The sequence below is a fragment of the Ascidiella aspersa genome, chromosome 1, assembly GCF_963924565.1.
Source record: "Ascidiella aspersa chromosome 1, kaAscAspe10.2, whole genome shotgun sequence".
In the NCBI taxonomy this organism is placed as follows: Eukaryota; Metazoa; Chordata; class Ascidiacea; order Phlebobranchia; family Ascidiidae; genus Ascidiella; species Ascidiella aspersa.
In genome coordinates, this window is record NC_139447.1 from 29,654,273 (window position 1) to 29,674,361 (window position 20,089).

Below are 20,089 nucleotides of genomic sequence, written 5' to 3' on the forward strand. Positions count from 1 at the left end.
GATAAAATAGAAGAACCGGTATACAATGTCACCAACCCTGATAAAGGCATTCTGTGAAGATTGATAAAAATAAATCTGTTAAGATTGATAAAAGCAGGTAAAATACAATAAACAGAAAAGCAGTAGCTATAAAAGGAAAAAAATAGCTATAAAAGGAAATTGGGTATTCCGTTACTGCATCGGATATCGGCCTTAAATGAGTTTACCAACCGATGCGCGAGATGTCCGTGTTGGTGCTCATCGTCCTCTTGCGAATGATCTTCTCGACCAGCTCCTTGTCAACCACTACCTCCTTCTTCTCTTCCTTTTCCTGCTCCAAGTAGAAGTTACTGGAGGAAAGAAAGACGTGTTGTTGAAATTCCACAAATATAGTGAAGGTGCCTAATAGGGCGCTAGTTGTATAATATTTTTATGACAAATTAGTTCAGATAAAAAAATCGGGCAAACACCTTAAATGTTTAACCTACAGAAGCTGGTCGGTAACGATCTTAACTGCATGTGGTTAGATCCACAAAGATAATTGTCGTAGTTGCATTTGACAGAGAACGACGCTTCAAAAACCGTTGGCGATTTCTTGAAGAGCACAAAGACATAAAGGTTGCAGATACAAAGAACATTGCCAAATCACTGGAACTCTGATTAAGGCTTTTAACCAGGCGGATCGACTCCAATCAATTTGAGTTTAGTCTCAGACCACTTATAACACTATAGCTGAAAGGGATGTCAAACTCACCCGATCAGTTCCGCGTAGTCGCTCTCGTGCGACATCAGCTGGTCGTGAGTGCTGTGCTCAGCGATGCGTCCTTCCTTCAGCATGATGACGTCATCGCAGTCCTTCAAGTACTGCAGCTGGTGAGTTACGAAGAGCACGGTTTTGCCCTTCATCTCCTGCTTGATGCAGTTCCAGAAGATGTGCTTGCCCACGTGAGCGTCTACCGCCGACAGCGGATCGTCCAGCAGGACGACGTCACGTGAGCTGTACACCGCTCTGCACAAAAAAATAAGAGTAAGCAAGGGTATTCTACTTGAACCGCAAGTTAAGTATTATCGGTTACCACCCGAATGAAAATAATGGAGTTTCAAACACAACATTATTTATTTTTCGTTCTGTGATACGCCGAAATCAAATTAAATGCGTTTGAAAGAATATATTCCAGGAGTTCAAGTTTAAAACTGACTAAACTTGCATTGTTGAACTTGGTCTTTCCGTTGGCACGTATGAAACTTTTTCACCTTTAACAAAATGCAGTACATTCGACAGTTTTTAAAACTGACTGAAAACTTGATTGGCAATTTCTTTAATGTACACTTTGTTCAGCAACGCAAACAAGATAAGCAAACAATTTATTCGCTTTGCCAGTTCACTGCCCGCTACTGTGTGTCAACTAAATATCAGCTTTGGTAAAAAGGTTCTGTTTGTTGTTGCCCAACTTCGGTTGCCGGTTTGACCCGATATTTCTCTTGTCGCTTATACGGCAAGAAAGGGCTCTTATGCAACAGATTGCTAACGTCAGTCTTCGTCGAGGTTCACAGTTTTACCCTTTCTCGTCTTAGGCGAATATTACCCGAAACAGAATCCGGATTTTTAATTTAGGAGAATAATTTTGTGTTTGCGTCAAATAAGCATAGCTGGGCAATTAGCTAAAATGCAAGAATTGGCTTGTAAAATTTTGTGTACATCTAGATTAAAAGTCATGAGCTTTGAAGACCTACAGTAAAAAGCAATGGATAATAACCTTTGGGTCTGTTTTAAATAGCCGCGTGTAGCCTACTTGATAAATTCATTTGACATAAATACTCCTATAGAGGCCACAAAACAAAAAGTAAAAATCAATAAACGTATCTTGGAATTAGTAAATCGTTAAATGTTTCAATAATTATCACTAAAAATGTAAACTTTTCAGAAATAGCCTAGCACAGTGGTTCTCAAACTTTTTTATACACAAAATAACACTTGTTTTTACGTTATCAATGGGATGGGTGTACTTGCTTCTATGCTATCAGCTCGTCTATGTTAACCTCTACCGAATCACTTTTTTGTGTGAAGCAATCACGAACAGTTTTAAAACCGTGACCGTACAGCTCACAGTGACAGCGCAGCAAGCTGTAAAAACGTAACTCTCATTAGCACAATGCAATACTATGAGGTCACAATGGACAATTCAACTCAAGGTGTACAATAACGTGAATGAACAACTAATCAGCTTGCTTTGGAAAAGTAAGTTTCCTGAATTTTTTTTGCACAAGAGGTTTTCTTCGTCAGGAGCGTCGGGTTATAGATTTTTTGTTGGGTTTATTGTCTCGCGGACCCCAAAAGGACCGCGGACCCCAGCTGGAGAACCAAAGGCCTAGCATATGTGAAAACCCTGCCTTGTTGACCACTTTTTAAACTAAAAATCATGTTGTATTTTTGCAAATAGCATGCCATCAGCAATACCTGGCTATGCTGATGCGTTGCTTCTGCCCTCCAGACAAGTTAATTCCACGCTCACCGATCTCCGTCATATCTCCATCCGCCAAAATCTTGAAGTCGGACGACAGCGAACAGGCGTCCACCACTGTAAAGGAGAATATAGTTTAAATCGTGCTTTTTCAATGTTTCTATTTCTTTTACAACTGTGGAGAAAACAATTTAAACTATCTACTTATTTCTCGCTCTTTGTAACACAGACAGTAGGTTCCTATATATTTTTGGTTTATTTGTTACTTAAAACCAGGCGGAAACAATTTCACTCAAAAATAACTTTGTTCATGTGTTGTACGTAAATGACTAACAACGTGTGAAAAAACATCTTTCTTAAGTGTATGTCACGCTAATTGCCTTTTTAATGTTCAACTAATTTTTAAAATTGTCCGCTTTCACTCAAGATTATAAGCAGTATACAATATCGTTTTGTCAACAAGTACTTTTACAGTTTGATTTCTATCACCCCTAAAATGGTGGTACTGCCCATATTTAACGTTGCCTGTGATCTTCGTCCTTCCTTTATTTTACCCTATATAATTCTATTTAAAATGATATACTAAGTCTCTGCCAAAAGTGAATTTTTATCGCGTCTGGCTGGTTTTGGTTTTATGTAAATTAGTTTATTTTATCCTACCCGGGGAACTTAAACAATGTCATTGCCACCTTGAACCAATCAGCCAAAAGACAACGTTTAAGCGAAACTCAGACACTCCCATGCCCTCTTCGTTAAACGACCCTTCTTTTTTTACCAACCTCGGTTGTACTTGGCCTCGTCCCAAGGTGAGCCGAAAAGGATGTTGTCGCGTACGCTTGCGTGGAAGATCCAGGCTTGTTGTGGTACGTAGGCCAGCTTGCCGTTGATGCCGATGCTGCCCTTCATGACGCGAAGTTGGCCCAAGATGCTGGAGATCAACGACGACTTGCCGCTGCCCACTGAACCGCAGATGCCCAGCAGCCTTTATGATCGTGACAACGTAAGGTTAGATTTCCTACACCACGCAACCAGGAAAAATGCCATTCCATAATTATAAACATGTAACTTTGCGATACCATAAAGTTATATCAATTCAAACAAACAGCAATTGAAGTACCAGTCCAACTTGTAATTGCAAGTGGACCCCAAGTGAAGTCACACTTAACATAAAGTTAAACATTATTTTACAAAAATTATAAATCATTTAAACACCAACAAATGCATATCAATAAATCGTTTACAAAAAAGAGTTTTTTAAACGAAATTAATCCCAGGTCAAGTCGCTCCAAATAAATTATCTCGCGAAAATATACAAGTTTAATATTAAAAAAGGATAATAATTAAAGAAAGAAATACCTATAAAAAACATTAACTATATATACTGTTTACTCTTTCAACCAAAATCGTCTTACCCGCCGACGGGTACTTCCAGCGTGACGTCATGTACCACTTGTTCGACCCTGGTCTCTAGCTCCCCATTCTCTCGGTTGCTAGCCTTCGGCACCGGCTGCCCTTTCCCGTTTTCCTGAGCGAAAATTGTTCGGCGGCATATAAGAGTTTATTCCGGGATCGAGGCAACCAAGCAGCTGCATATCGTAGTAATCCTAAAAAATCTGGCCAAGGCAGTTCCAGCACTTCAAAGACTGTTAGATGTCGATTTGAACGTGCCGCGTAATTCATTTTGGGGGGGGGGGGTCAAATAATTTGAATTTCGTTTCAATCAGTGATCACAATTTTTTTTTTTCGATTAAGGATACCCCCTTTAGAACATTATCAAGCTTGCAGACCCCTAAATATTTTAACGCTCACCCTCTCGATCATTTTGCAAAACAACGCTTATTTATAAACACTATATATCTAACTTTAAATACAATATTGTTGTATACAACTGAGTAAAAGGGTAATCAAAGAAATATGTTAACGCCGTATGTTAACGTACTTTTAAAATCTTTGTTCTACACTTGCGTAAAATAAAAAAAATCTAGTTTTTACACTCTTATAGGTTCGACTTACAATATAAACAGGCCTGTGTGTGACGCAATACAGCTATTTTAATTCGTAACCATCATTTTTTTACGGCGATCCTATCGTAAAACCTGGGTATCTGGCGCGGTTTATAAGCGACTTATTGATTTTCCAACCGCAAATCTTCCGTGACATGCCGGTCACATAGTCCAAGCCATGTAAGCAAACAACGTACAGACTAAGGCGCTTTGTTGACAAGGCACGTAGCCCAACTCAGCGGAAAATATTCTGGGGTCACTGTAACTTGAAATTCGCGCCATGACAGCAAATCCTGTTAAAGGTCGAATTAACGATTTCGGTGGATGACAATGCAAAGCTGTGTGTGCCATCTGAACTCGCATTAACCGCGAACTGCTTTGGTAGCGTTTTATAGAAAAAATGGAATACTCTGGGTTTTTGCTTAATCATGATATCACGTTGCCGTACGCTCTGGGATTACGATGCAGTTAGTACCATACGATTTACTGAAATTCAACACTTACGAAGAAAAAATTTTGTTTGTTTTACTTCGTTGCGCAGTATTAACCCACCATTGGGTCATATTGTCCAACTTTTTTAAATTTGTGAGTAAATTTTTGTTTTAAACTTTTACGTATATTAAACGTTGAAAACGTTGCATTACATTTTTAAAGCAGGTTTTACGAAAAAACTAATTTTAATGAAATATATTCGTTTTCGGTTTAAAAATTGCGGCATGTTGTTTTTTACCACAAGGTTTACTTGTCAAATTAGAGAAACATGTCCAAGTGGCAAGTAAAAAACTGCATAGCGTCGGAAAGTAATAATAAGTCCATATTTAATTGACGAATTCCTAAATAAACTTTCACTAAGCAAATTTCCTTAAAATTGCAACATTACAAGAGTGGCAAAATGCTGTGGCCCGAAAACACGGACTTAGAAAAGTTATCTGTAAAACAGCTCAGTTTTCGGGTTAAACGCCTTGTCCTTCTTATAATGGATTGCGCTGCTAAATAGAGGTAACTTCTTAAGAGTGCACAATACTGACCACTAGTTTTTCAACTACGTCCCAGGCGCCGCAGAAGTCTTTAAGCTCGATCGCCAAGTTTTGACTGGAAGTCGCCACGTAGTATTCCTCTAGTTCTTCCATTTTGAGCAGATCGTCGATTCGATCGAAGGATACAAAGACCTGAAACCGAGATAAAGAAAAAAGTTAAATTGCAATTGATTTGATGGAAAAAGCTTCAAACGATATAGCCAAATCAAAAAAATTATTAAACCAAACATCAATTGTAAATCAACTTGCATGGCTTTAACTTTTATAATTTCTTAATGCGTAGCTCCAAACTGCATCGTGTAAGGAACTGGTAAACGAATATGTCGTTTTGGGAGTTTCCTAAAATTTTCTAGCAACGTTTTTAGTGGGAAAACAAATGCCGCAAAATGGAGCAACAATGTTGTGTCTCTTGAAAACATTACAATGACTTATCCCTCACTTTATTGCCGGCTCTTTCACAACGCCTCTTTTAAAATAAGGCGAGGCAAAGTCGTGCTGTTACTAAACGTGTATACAGCAAAGTTGCCGGAACATTTTACTCTCTTTAATAACACAATCGACAAAAAATCTAATGCAGCACTAACAGCACATGACGGAAATCAAGGCCAGCTAATATGTCTAAGGTTACTCAGCCAACAACGAGGTATGCGTAAACAAAAACTGAGAATTAACACAACATGATAAGCCGTATACCCACTCGTTTAGATGTCGAAAGATTTGAATAAAATGGCGAAAAATGAATATGTGAAATGTGTAGAGTATATGGTGGGTTTTCATCACGCTTATGTCACATTAAATTTCTACAATTACAGCAAGCGTTAACTTTCTTAACTTATTATATTATAAACATTTGCCCTCCCCCAGAAAAAAGTAACTGTGTTAAATTATTCCTTGTGATATTACACGCAGAACTGCCAGAAATTTTGAAATATAGTGCGTGGTCCCTTCCTTGTTAGAAATATTGTGGTAACAGTTTATATTTTCCTAACAGTGGCTGCTTGGACCTTTTACTTCATAATAGCCTGCAAATATTACCAAGTATAGCAGTGGGAAAAAACAAACCAATGCGTGTGGCAGGTCAAACAATTTTTGTAAACCAACAGCCGATCATTCCTTTTTGCTCCTTTCTGTCGTACTTTAAATTAATAAAAGTTGCTAGTTTTATTGAGGCCAACTAAATCTTCCCATTTCAGTAATGAAATTTTTGGCGCCGCAAACACAAAGGTCGAAGGTCTTAACAACCCGATCGGGTGACTGGGACAAATAGGAGAAATTGCTTTATTGCGATTTGTTTGCATTGATACCACCATTGTGAATTTGTTTTGAACCAAATGATGTAACGTTTGGCGAAGTCTCGAGACAGACCCACAACGGGTAAAATACTGCACGTGAAAAACATATTTGTATGTAGTTAATCATACCTATAGTGATAAAACACGTAGAACTGCCAGCAATTTTAAATAATGAAGCATGTTCCCTTTTTTGTGAGAAATATTGTAGTAAGAGGTTATGTTTTCCTAATAGTGGCCGCTTGGTCCACTTACTTCATGATAGCCTGCAAATATTAATAATTAGCCGTGGGTAAAACAAACCGATGCGCGTAGCAGGTCAACCAATTCTTGTTAGCCTAACTTATCCCATTTTCTCTTGCCCTTTTTGTCGTACTTTGAAAAATAACAGTTCTTAAATTTAATAATGCCAAATAAATCTCCCTATTTTAGTAAGGAAACGTCGGGCGCCGCAAACACGAAGGTCGAAGGTCGTAACAAGCCGACCGAGTAACTGGGACAAATGGGAGAAAATGCATCAATGCTGTTTGTCTGCATTATACCTCTCTTGTGGATTTGTTTTGAACCAAATGATGCAACGTTTGGCGAAGTGTCGGGACAGACCCACAACGGGTAAAATACTGCACGTGAAAAAATTTAACTGTTTTATTATTCTTTGTGATAGTAGTACAGGCAAAAACGCCTGAAATGTTGCAATATAAAGCATGTTTCCTTCCTTCTGTTAAATATTGCAGTAAAACTTTATATTTTCTATATTGGCTGCTTGACCCTTTACTTTATGACAGCCTGCCGAAATTTATTAGAACAGTGGGTAAAACTAACCAATGCGTGTGGCAGATCAAACAATTTTGGAAACCTACAACCGACGTCATTCTTTCTTGCCCCTTTTGTCCTACTTCAAAATAATAAAAGTTGCTAGTTTTATTGAGGCCAAATAAATCTTCCCATTTTAGTAATGAAACGTCGGGCGCCGCAAACACGAAGGTCGAAGGTCGTAACAAGCCGACCGAGTAACTGGGACAAATGGGAGAAAAGGCATCATTGCTGTTTGTCTGCATTGTACCTCTCTTGTGAATTTATTTTGGACCAAATGATGCAACGTTTGGCGAAGTGTCGAGACAGACCCAGAGCGGATAATAAAAGTGCACGTGACAATAACAATCGCCTCGATCACTAAGCCAGGTCAAGATGACCTCATCGCATTCAACCTGAATAACCTTTGTACCTCGACCAGTTATGTATGACTATATCAGGTGTCGTAGGGGACGCTAGTTCGGTGCTCTTGGTAACGAGTTCGGGTCAGTAGGCCAATCAGGGGGAACTAAATGCGACGCAAAATGTAAATACACTTGGCAAATTCGGCTCAGGCAAGTGTCGTTCACCTTTTTACAATCGACTTTGGCATTGTACGCCGCGTAATAACGGATATTGTTTGGCCGGGCGGACAAACGATTCAGAAAACATTGATTAGCTCATGAATGATAAGTAAACGAGACGCTGAACAAGGTTCAAACAACCCTGTATAAGGTTCAAACACAGGAATAACACACCTTTTGCTGCGGTTTTTAGGAGAAACATGCACAACAATGAGTCGACACCTTGAAGTACAGTGACTCATTTTCATTACGCTTTAAATCAATTAACATTTTCCGCGCGTAAAAAATTGTGAAACAACACTGTTGAGGTGGAAGTGACAGATGCTTAGGCCAAAAAGCGCCAATTGTTGTTCCAGATCATTTTCAATCTCTTCAAACAGTTAAATAACATTTATCAGCCCCACAACTTAACGCAAATAAATGGAAACATTTACTGGTTTGCTAATTGGGCTCCACAAGGAAATTTCATCGGGTGCGCGTATCATTATTTAAACGATAGGATTTTTAAGGTAATAAAAGCCCACCATTCGCTTTAAATTAAAACAAATTAAAACATTTAAAAGCAACTATAGACCGCAAGCACTTCGTGTAACAACTTATTTGGATGTTAGAGTGTTGTGTTCTGGCAATATTTTAAAGAAATAAAGGGGTTCCAGCAGGTCGACAAAGCTCAAGTGAAAATAATATTGTTTATATCTTACACGTACAACATACATTAATGCTAAGCTCCTTTTAAGTCAGAAGATACGCTCACATATAGATATACATAAAATGAATACACAGCGAAACATTTCATGCACATTTAGGTGAGCGTATCTTCTGGCTTAAGGGTATTTTATGAGCGTGTACGATATAAAGTACAATGCTTTCACTTTTAACCTAACTTCATAGTGTGCCTTGGAAATAGCGCACTGTTCTACGTAAAACAAATATTAAAAGTGAACTTTGAACACGCGTTAGCTTTCCTACCTCGGCGACGGCCTTTACCGCTTGCGGCAGGACAGCAAGGATGAATCTCATGGAGTTGAAAATCGCGATGACTGTAAAAGCCTGAAAACAAACAAGATGCAACAGTCACGGCCCGGCTTCGCCCTTCTGTTTGCTTTATGATAAGGCCATCCTTTTGAACGACGTATACAATAGTCGTTTTAGGAACGCTTTGAGTCTAAACGAATGGAATCTAAAGACTCTTTATATGACGTTGAGTTAAAAATACAATTCTAATGCAATTACAGTAATATCGATTTGTAAAGCTGATTCATAGTATTTGTAAGGGGTTGCCTATTTTGTGGGAATTTATATATTTTTATTTTTATTGTATTTGTGGTTTAAATAGGAATTCGATAAAATTATCCTCCATTACATTACAGTTTTCTGTGCATTGTCGAGCAACAAAAATGGTTGAATTTCAGTTTTTAAATTGGTTCTAAAACTGTGAGATCAGCTGCTTCTTCAGGTCAAAAGACTCGTTATGTTAAAAAAAAAAAAAAATGGCAAATCTAATGGAGTGGTTACTTCGGAAAGCTCGTAAACCAAACTCTCTGTATGTTGCTATACCGAATAATTAAACTATTTTTATTGACCGAACAAATATTGGCGTTTGCCATTTAAAGCCTTTACGGCCTATTTCTGGTTGAATTATTTTTTCATTTATGACGTGAACCGTTGGTCTACAAAAATTATTTGACAAGCATAGGCTTCATCTTTAAAAAGCCTCGTCGAATGCAAACAAATATTTATTACGTTTACAGAAATATTAACAGCCATTTTGCAAATTAAAACTAGAGCTAAGGTCGCAGTTTATAGGATGGAGTAAATCTGACCCAAATGATCACTACATTTAAGCAGGGCAATCGTATTTTTTTTTAAAATACGATCCAATTTATGTTACTGTTCAACTTTGTAAATAATTTGAAAATGTCTGTACGAATACATTTCTACCGTGTAAAAAAGTCGATCCTTCAAAAAAAAGGTTAAAAGCCCAATTTGTGAGCAAATTAACCCCTTTGCTAACAAACACATTTGTGATTTTTAAATATAGTCCTTTTCAATCACTAATATGCGAAAATTGATGCTGGACACCGCATACTGATGTATAGTCGTAGCGTTGATAAAATAAATTGGTAAAATATAAATGCAAAAGAGATATAGGCCTTTTTTATCTAACATAAAACCTCGCCACTCGGAACTGACTTACGCAAAATGTTACGCACATCTAAATCTTGTTAATAAGTTTCCACAAACATCGACAGGTTCTATTTTGAAAGGCTGACGAAAGATTAAGTAACACTTGGTTAGTTTTACTATTTGGCCAGGTAAAGCGTGTGAAAAAACAACCTCTACATACGAAACAACGTTTTAACCTGCAGAAAGCCTTATACTAGCTTCGCTAAAACGCCTACTATAAAATTAAACGGCAAATCTCCATTACATTGAATACTTGCCTGCGAAGCGTCCAGCGAGTATCCGATTAGCGTGTGAACCATGAAGGTACCGACCGTGGCCAGCACTGGTACGATGGGAACAATGGAGACCTGGACGCTCTGGATGTAGCCCGACTTCATGAGAATTTCCTCCTCCGAGCCGCGAATGTCGGCTGCCAAAAATTAGGAGGGAAATGGCTAAGTTACATTACTGTTTAAAGTAGCTAAAGAGAACCTAAGCTGAAAGTATCAAAATGGGACTAAAACACGCTTTGGGAAAAGGACATCAAAACGAATCTACTTAGATTGACTTCAAATGTAAGAATAAGTGAGTTATATCGTCAAGCTGTCACGTAAAAACCTGTGTTTATCACTTTTAGACAAATCTCTATTGGAATTTATGTATAATAGAGTTATGCATGTTGGGCGTTCAAGTTAAACTTTTATAGCAATTTTTTTCGGTATCATCTTTCTATCAAATACCTTTCCGATTCTCCTTTTTCAACTTCATTTAATATCATATTTCGCATTGATTGTGAATCTTAAACTTTTAACTCCTTATAACTGCTCGCGCACCTTGACGTATTGTTGCGTAAATTTGTTTGGCCAATCGATCGTTCCATTACGACAGGAAATTGAGTATTAATTGCGGCGAGGAATTAGGTAATGTTTTGTTCGGCCTTGTGCTGATTTCAAGCAAAACTTTACTATACGGGTTTAAACAAAAGCAAATTTGCTAATTATAATTAGGGGAAAAATGCTAATTATAATTATGGGGAAACTGTGACTTAACTTGATATTTAAATGCCTTGCCTGGGCTTCGACTTGAATAATCGATAACTTACACTGGACTTATGTTTTATGGTAAGACCTAAATGTATGACTTTTTCAAAAAATCCAACTTATACCAAGTCTATGAACCTTAGACCAGCATTTCTGTATGTCTGAAAACGTGGCAGCGCTCCTGACGTGCGTAATAAGCTCGAAATTTTTTAAGAATACAGCTATTTTTTTAGCCGAAAATATAAAAAAAAATGAGGAAAGATTGACTTTATGTCTAATAAAGTTCCGTTGACCTGCGGCGCAACTGGCTACCTTCCGTTGCGCACTGATTGGAAAACGCTCTCTTTTACAAATCATATTAATACGCGTGATATTTTTACCAATCGTTTGGGCGAAGCTCTTTTCCCATGCGTACATCTTGATTAGCTTGACGCAGGTTAAGATCTCGTTCATCATCCGCACTCTCCGGTCAGTTACTCCGATGCACTGGCGCCTGTACTTGGCCATAACTTTGCCTAGCGACATCTTAAAACAAGGCAAATACAAATTGCGCACAACACTGATGCAGGGAGTAAAAAGGTTTTAAAGTCGCTCAAAAAAGCACATTATGTTTTAGATTTTTAACTTCAAATATAATGTCGTCACATGACACGCTGATTAGAGACCCAAATAGAACTTTTGTATTTAATCGAATATTAACTGTTTTTTAAGAAGCTTATTTTTTACCTTATAGTTAAGCCCCAAAGGCAAATAATCACTAAACATAGCTTACAATTATCAAGAAAAATGATCCTTTTTAGTAATAAATGACAACGCGATACAAGGTTGTTTTCTCCTATTGTAATAAGCAATGTACCACATCAACTGGTTTAGTTAATGGGAGCATATACTTGGGCATTTTAGGCGCAACCAAATAAAATCAACACACAAACCATAACTTGCAATATTATAGTTAACATTTGTAGAATGTTTAGGGTAATCTACATTCTTACATATCGCAGCTATTAAAAAACAGAAAAAAAGTAAAAAAAAGTTAAAATTTTTAAAATTCAAAAATCAAAGCCGCATAATGGCAGGCAAATCATAGATAACGACAAACTGAATGTGCAATAAAGGGTGGCGCCATCTAAATTTCTCACCTGTAGTGGAAAAAAGGCGAGAAAAATGACGACGCCGATCAAAGCGGTCCAGCCCAGCGTCAGGCAACCGAAGACGGTGGCAAGCACAAGCATAACCGGAGCGCCTATAAGCATTCCGGCGAACATGATCATCTCGGCCAGTCGTTGTCCGTCGTTGGCCAGCAGGTTGACCAGCTGCGCGCGCAAACGAAAGAAAACAACACGGTAAATATTGACTCAACGTTTAGAGTTTAGAATATAGTCGTCGCTGGCGCCGTGCCAACGTTTCGACCACCTATTCGGGCAATCTTCTTCAGGGAAATCTAAGTCCAACTATAGGCGAAAAGATATATATATATATATGCTAGGCAAACAATAAAAGAAGTAACACAATGCCTGGCAGCAACAGTATATTCATTGAAGGTTTGTTTACCAAATTGTGGAACAAGTTTTAGCTATTTTTCGTTTTTTTTTTCAGTGGGCTAGAGATGACACTTTTAATCACTTAAGTACACTTCAACCACTGTTTTTAGTTTTGAAGTTGACCCCTGATTGGTCTACAGTAATTTGGGCAAAAGACTGATGATGAAATAGAGGTTTTAAACAACACATTTTTAGACAAAAGAAACAGTAGTAAGACTTGCCTCTCCTACAGACTTGTCCTTGAGGCTTCGCAGTCTCGCGATTTTCTTGAAAACAAGGTTCAGTACGGCTCCGCGCGTCCGTATCGCTGTCCTGTGAAACAAAAACAAAAACGTGAAAACACTCAGTTAGAAAAGACTTTGCAATGTGTCTGTCTTTGCAAACTGTAAGTTAAAAAGATAACTTTTGGGAAAATCGTAACCCGAGTAGTGGTATGTTTAACAACTGGTAGTAAAAAACATCAAAAACGTATTGTTCGACGCAACACGCCGCTATACGTATCTTAATAATCGTTTATAGCTTCTTTCCCAGTCGTTTAGCTTTATTCTGTATAAACTTAAACTAAACCTCACCTATAGTTAACTGCCCACATAAGAGAAAACAACCAGGATCTTCCCAGTTCGGTTACCACGAGGCCGAAGCTCAGACCAAGTCCGTAGCCGAGAGTAGGCGAGGGCAACCCTGCGAAGTTCACCAGACGGTTGATCAGAAGCGCCTGCAGTTTGCAATCAAATTGTTAGCTAATGCTGGTGTTATTTTACTTTGCATCTTGTTGGCCATGTGTGCCATACCGTGGAAGGCTTGCTGAATAGTTAGCCGAAACGTTGGACAAACAAATATATATCTGAAGAACTTATTTTTAGGTTACTATACCTGGCAACAGCATATTTGTTAACAAATGCTATTAAACGGCCGAAAACAAATGTGACGTGCGAGATTATATTTTTAAACTTGCATCATCAATTAATTCTGCGATACTGATAAATACCCGACCCAGGCCTGAAAAGAGATAAGTCGGGTAAAGCGGGGAAAAAATATGTTTTTGTTATGAGCCCTAACTGTGTTTTTTTTGTTTGTGTTTGTTATAAAAGGACGTGTAAACATATCAACCAGTTCTTTTTAAGGTTAACGGAGAATAAGGTAAAAAAGTGGCCAAATCTATTTAAGGCTTAACCTTGAAAACGGACAATGAGTTAAATGCACAGAAGTATTAGAGGTTTTTACAACAAAATGACCCAAATGTTAAAATCTTTGGATGACAGTTACCACACAAAGCATAAGGTTTCATAACTGATTTTATTGGTGAATTGCAACTGTAAAATGTACTTTATTGGCCATAGTTCGTACGTGTAATTCACGTTGTTAACAAGTATTGGACATGGCATTTACACGGGCGTTAAAATCAGGTCGCTGCGGAAATGTTTCGATTCGATTACGCAACGCGACCGCATTTTTCAAACACGCAGTCCATTATGACGCAACAACGTCCGGTCGTGTGCAGCAAGAGGCAACAACAAGTAGAAAAAACACAACTCACAGGGCCGAGGATGGCCGAAGTGACAGAAAGCGAAACGGCCAATGAAGCCACGATCATTCTGGTTCGAATATATTTGAACACGACCCGTTGTATTGATGGCTTGCCGTCGTTCGATCTCGAGTCCTCTTCGTAGAGCTTCGTTAATCTGCGCGCAAAAGAAGACTTCGGTTTTCCGGCACCGGTCAAATCGACCAACGCTCACATTCGTGTGTGCAGCAGAAGTCGGCAACCTTTTTTGTGCTATACTGAGCGCTTCAAGCATCAGCGGGCATTCTTTTAAGGGCCAGGTTTTTATAAAATACAATTTTCGGTGCTATAAGTGTTTTTTTCTTAATAGTAGTCAATGACACCCGCAGTGTGTTTGTATTTCTATCCTCATTTATAATTTCGTCTTCGTTTTTGACCAGGTAACAAATTTCACATTTGGCCTTTTTAAAATTGACAACCACTTTAGTACACGTGGGGTCTCAGTGTTTTAGTCAATAATAAAATTTCGCACAGATTTACCACTGCTGTGATTTACCGTTTCCAACACACTTTTGGTCAAATCTTTTCTAAAATTGACAATTCCCGAGCAAATATTTGATACCTATGTCAAAATCTAGGGGATTAACACGTCAAAATAACTTATTGGTTAGACAGCTTAAATCGGTAAACACAATTAACGCGTGTATTGCTGAACAAACACCCACAAAGTGCAAAACAAGTCGTTGTGCAAAAAACTTAAGTTGAGGTAAACGATTAAAGATGAAGATAACCAACTTGAGTCAGTTTAATGCATGTTGCTCAAAAATCTCAATTAAAGTTGAATAGGTTAAAAAAGATTATTTTCATCGTGCCAATTGAATAAAACGCCGATTCCGTATATAGACTCGACGCTTATAGGCACAACTCTGTGGTTGTACCAAGTGAACGAGAGTAAAACATTAATCAACTTCGGGGAAAGTTCCACAATCACTATTGGCGTTAAAATGCTGCTGCTTGTGACAGATTTACGAAGCGTTGTGCAATCTATCACGTTTGTTTAACTGCTGGCTGAACAACCAGGGCGTTAGGAGGGCGTTGGGAGCGTTTTGTGGGTGGGAACCCGCTGCGATGACTCACCGTTTACGTCACTCAAATAAGGGTGTTTTTGCCGCGGAACAGGCTGATGCAATGGCGGGCACACGGGCTTGACTAAAACTTTTTTGGGGGGTGTTAAAAAGCGATATTTTACATCTTTATACAAATCAAAAAAAAAAACAAGCTAAATATTTTATGTTCGACATACCCACAATTCCACAGTTGTTTTTTCGGCTTGAGGCATACAAAATGTAAAAAAAACACGTTCTACAAAACATAAACATTATAAATTGTGATTCAACCTTAACACACGGCAAATCAATACGAAAATACCATTATATTACCCGTAAATTACTTAATAGTGCGCCATTAGGTCGCATGTTTTCCTGTTTGCCCAATTGTAATAGTCCTAAGAACATGTTTTGTTTTTTTTAAATCCTTAAAAAATCCCCATTAGGAGTCTCTCGAGGCAGTTTCATATTCATTGCTGTAAAATATCTTGACAAAATACTAATTTTATAAATATAGAAATACCGTGATTTGCTCCAGACGCTCCTGCATAATAAAACATATCTTTCCAGAACGAATTGATATATAATTAAAAAGAATTAAAAACAGTTTTATTGGCAAGTCAAAAAATAAAAGTCTCCTTACTTGGAGCTTTTGGGCATTTTATGTTTTCGGTTGAATGCGGCCTTACAACTATTTTACATAGCTCTAACACGCTCTCTTGGAAAGACCATATACAAGTCTAGGCCGACGAAGTGCTTGAAAATTTCGAACCTCCTAATTCTCCCCAGCTCACCTGATGGAGGCGGTTTGGGCGCAGTCGTACTTCGACAGCGGTGGCAGCTGTTCCAAGCTCAGACTTTTGCGCGCAGCCAAAATGGTGGACGTGACCCAGCTGAAGGTCATGAACGAGAGGAAGCTGGCATTGTCGATCGGCGAAGCGACCTTCCTTCTACAAGACGGCGAAGCATAAATAGACGGTTGAAAGAGTTGGTTTGTGCAAAAGGGGCGATATTCAGGTTCGTGCTTTCCGCCTGAATCATTCTTTTGGCGCACCTTTGATAAAACTACTTTTGAAAATTCAATTTCACATGAAAGAGTGTTTCGACGCGCGTAAAATTTTGCGACGTTTAAGTTCTATAGAAAAAATAGGGCGTGCGTATTTTGACAGCAAAGCGGTCAGCAAAACTTAAAACGCATGACGTGTTCTTAAAAAACTTTCCACATGGACCTTCAGGGGTCTGCAGTCTATAATGATAACAGATTTGCCTATGTGAACAATCAGACAAAAACCTATCTACAGCGTCAATCTTTAACAGGCGAAAATTGCTAAAGCAATATATTTGAGATGATGAGGTTGACAAGCGCCAGACGCTGTAAATAACCGTCAAAGTTAGGAGGAAAATGAGTCATTGCAATATACATGAGAAAGTGTGGTACCAAAATATCAAGAGTCAACAAACGAAAATATGTCAGTGCCTTACTCACGGAAATCTTCATAACTAAACACGAAGGGTAGTTTTAAGTAAGCCTAAGAAAGAGTTACCTATAATGCCAACTTAGTTTAGATCTCCGCTATTGGCCGAAGGGTATTAGACAGTAGCCACCAATTTGCAACTTTTCAACAATTAAAATTTTAAATGGTTTACGATTAGACAACTTAACGATCACTAATAACGCAATGGCAAACAATGTGATTTCAAATATAACTGCATTCACATATCTCTCCAACAAAAAATACCTGCTAACATCCTACAGAGTAGAATGTGGGGTAAAGGAGGAGTTAGAAGTTATTAATTGATAATGTTTCTGTAGACCCGCGAGGTCACAACTATACAGAAGAACGTGATATTATCACCAAATATTACTGGAAATACAACGTCACTGTTGCGTATTGTAATATTGAGTTAGTGCTACAATAGTGTCAAATCTTACCTCACTCTTAACCTTACATAAGTAGATTTAAGCCAATTGAACACAACGCGCAATAATTGTTTTGAAACAACGGACATATCTATTTGTGTGTACAACGGGAGGGTTTTTGTCAATCATTGCCATATAATTGGTCACTTCTAATAGTGTTATAATCTAGTAACATTGCTTTATTCAGATCTAAAATAGAGAGTAAATGAATGAAGTCAGTTTTCAACAACAATACAAGTGTCAAGTATTGAGCAGTTTAGCATATAATAAAGCCTATGAGCCAGTTGAGCTTATAAGCTAGCCATACAAAGAAATGCATCATAATTTTTATATTAAGCTATCCAACTGCAAGTACAACATAAATGTTGTACATTTTGCTATGTTTGCAAAACGTAAAAGTATGACTTCTAGTGCGTCCGATGGTGAATAACTTCAATGCTTTGTCGACAATAGTAAGCTACTCGACAAAAACTGCAAAAGCTTAAATTATTTTTTTTTACAATAGTGAAATAGAAAAACTTACTTTGTAAATCTTACGGGCTTAAGGTTTTGCAAACTCCGCCAGTACTTGGAATGCAATTCATCGCGCTGATAGGAATCATAGTCAACACCCGTGACTTCGAAATCCATTCTGAATCAGTTGGTATTTCTATTTTAAAACAACCCTTTGTTGCTGGTTTCTACAAACAAGCGTAGGACGGTGGCAATACTGGGTTACTTGATCTGTTAAATTTGATTACGTTTTGCTAGTTACGTAAAAACAGTAAGCATTTTTGCTTCATCTCGATCATTTAGCTTCCTCTCGTTCATGACCTTTTAATAAACAACCCCTCGCCTAAATTGACAGATGTTTCCACTTACTATATTACCACAGGGTCAATATACGTTTCAATTCAACTCAATATACGTTTCAATTACCCTGTTGCAAGACTTTTATAGCGCAGGCCTACCGTATGCTTTAAAACGAAACATTTTTCCTGAAATTCACTTAAAGACATCAAATTCGTTAAAAGCGCTACAGGCGGAAATTTTAAATTTATGTATCCTTTGAATACAGCCAAGAGAATGTATAATGTACGGCAGCAGAAAAAAATTTACAATGTGAAACGTTAAAATTCACAAATGCATGCGACATAAGAGCTATTCTTGTACGACCTGAAAGCCATCGCGTATCACTAGTACCCTAGTACGCGTAAAGCAGGTTAAAAACAATCGCTTTAGTTAGTTTGACTAACCGTTTTTCGAATGCTACAACTTCAATACTCTCAGATCAGAAATCAAACTAGGTCGCGCGAAAAGGCGCATATGCCACATTGCCGCTCATAAACGCATGATAGAGCTTGCCAGGAAGTGACCGACAGTTATAAGGCTACCGTGGCGCTTTCGAAAAAGAAACGCAAACCATGACTCGGCTGACATCGGCGTGACTTGGCTTACCAGTGGTTAGGTCAGCCGAGGTAATTATTGACTATTCGTCAGCTCGGACCGTTCAAACTTGCCCCGATACATTCCTGAACCTCAATGCAAACAACAAATTAAGGCGATCGCTGACAAAATGCACCAATGCAAAAGGAAGTGATGTTCCTAATGCGAGGTAACCAGCAGGCTATGGCAACATAAAGTCAAAATATTTGCCTCAGCTTAACGATGTCCATACATAAATTAAAGCTATTGACGCTTGTATGTGAGCTAAGAATTGTATATAACACTTCTATAAACTACCTGCAATTCCTTACTACCAATTGCATAAATTGGAAATAAGCATGTAACTGGCCCAATTTTTCCTAATTTTCTGTTTTATCTCTTACAAATTTCTCTTTGTGCCCCATATTGCCACGTCCCTTGAAACAAAATTATTTGTTAAACGATAATCAATTAGGTTTCAGGGATTGTTCAAATTAAATCAATATTATAGATTCGTTATCCACATGTCCGCTATCAGATTCACTCACTATTGTTGTGAAAAAGTTTTTGATTAAATAACGTTTGATATCGCTTTGTGCGTTTTGAATAACGCATATTGACATAAAGCGTTAAGTGAATCTCAATTAATCTATGAATTTTTGTCAAAGGCGCGTTCCAAGAAACGGATTAATAGCGTCACCTTGAGACAAATTATTGATATTGAATTAAAATGCCAAGTTGCAATATAAACCAGGCATTTTAGGGATAGCATAACACAAAAAACAATCTCTCAGAACAAAATTTTTGCGCAGTCACGAAAAGGTCAAAAACCAACAGCTAAGTACCGTATGTAAGCTACCTATTTTAGTTTGTATATAAAATGTTGCTTTTCAATTGTTGAGATATTTTAGAAGTGAGCTGCTAGCTTTGTAATACGTCACGAAACTTAGATTTTATACGAATTACAAGTCAATAGTTATTCTCTAAATTTATTGATCACATTTTTAGATTTAACGCAACTTCTATTGTATCCATACCGAAACTTTATAAACCGGTTTTGAAAAAACAATGGTCCAACCGGAGATGAACCGGAATTTTTGATTTGCTCTGAACTGATACCGGAACTGAGCCGTATCCCAAAAAATCCTTTAACCCAAACCGAACCTGATCCGGGAAAGTCGGTTCGACTCCCTGATTCAATGTCGGTAAACATAAGATAAAAACAAAATTAGTTTTAAACTGGGAATTTCCCTTACACTCT

At 37.9% G+C, this 20,089-nt stretch overlaps 2 protein-coding genes across 2 annotated transcripts; both read right to left on the bottom strand.

Annotated features, from left to right (window-relative positions):
• Positions 1-202: 202 nt before the first annotated feature.
• On the bottom strand, positions 203-2,534 carry LOC146169652 (ATP-binding cassette sub-family C member 11-like). Its single transcript, XM_083386748.1, has 3 exons — positions 2,438-2,534; positions 734-988; positions 203-329 (listed from the first exon to the last, which is right to left on the bottom strand). Exons 1-3 carry the CDS (start codon positions 2,503-2,505, stop codon positions 203-205), a joined length of 450 nt encoding a protein of 149 aa, XP_083242874.1. The 5' UTR covers positions 2,506-2,534.
• A 678-nt stretch (positions 2,535-3,212) lies between these two features.
• LOC146169653 (ATP-binding cassette sub-family C member 5-like) lies at positions 3,213-18,054 on the bottom strand. Its single transcript, XM_083386759.1, has 12 exons — positions 17,948-18,054; positions 16,298-16,453; positions 14,431-14,575; positions 13,466-13,608; positions 13,115-13,205; positions 12,492-12,665; positions 11,733-11,877; positions 10,591-10,742; positions 9,116-9,196; positions 5,473-5,613; positions 3,854-3,966; positions 3,213-3,423 (listed from the first exon to the last, which is right to left on the bottom strand). Exons 1-12 carry the CDS (start codon positions 18,052-18,054, stop codon positions 3,213-3,215), a joined length of 1,659 nt encoding a protein of 552 aa, XP_083242885.1.
• Between the last annotated feature and the right edge of the window lie 2,035 nt (positions 18,055-20,089).

Bases quoted from the DNA above. Each gene is read 5' to 3' on its own strand.
- LOC146169652 (XM_083386748.1), bottom strand. From the start codon at position 2,505: ATGACGGAGATCGGTGAGCGTGGAATTAACTTGTCTGGAGGGCAGAAG. The intron at 989-2,437 runs GTATTGCTGATG...TTTTTTGTGCAG, and splicing joins CAACGCATCAGCATAGCCAG to AGCGGTGTACAGCTCACGTG. The intron at 330-733 runs GTGAGTTTGACA...TCTTTCCTCCAG, and splicing joins GACTACGCGGAACTGATCGG to TAACTTCTACTTGGAGCAGG.
- LOC146169653 (XM_083386759.1), bottom strand. From the start codon at position 18,054: ATGGATTTCGAAGTCACGGGTGTTGACTATGATTCCTATCAGCGCGAT. The intron at 16,454-17,947 runs GTAAGTTTTTCT...GCCGTCTTGTAG, and splicing joins AAGCCCGTAAGATTTACAAA to AAGGAAGGTCGCTTCGCCGA. The intron at 14,576-16,297 runs GTGAGCTGGGGA...TTTTGCGCGCAG, and splicing joins GCCCAAACCGCCTCCATCAG to ATTAACGAAGCTCTACGAAG.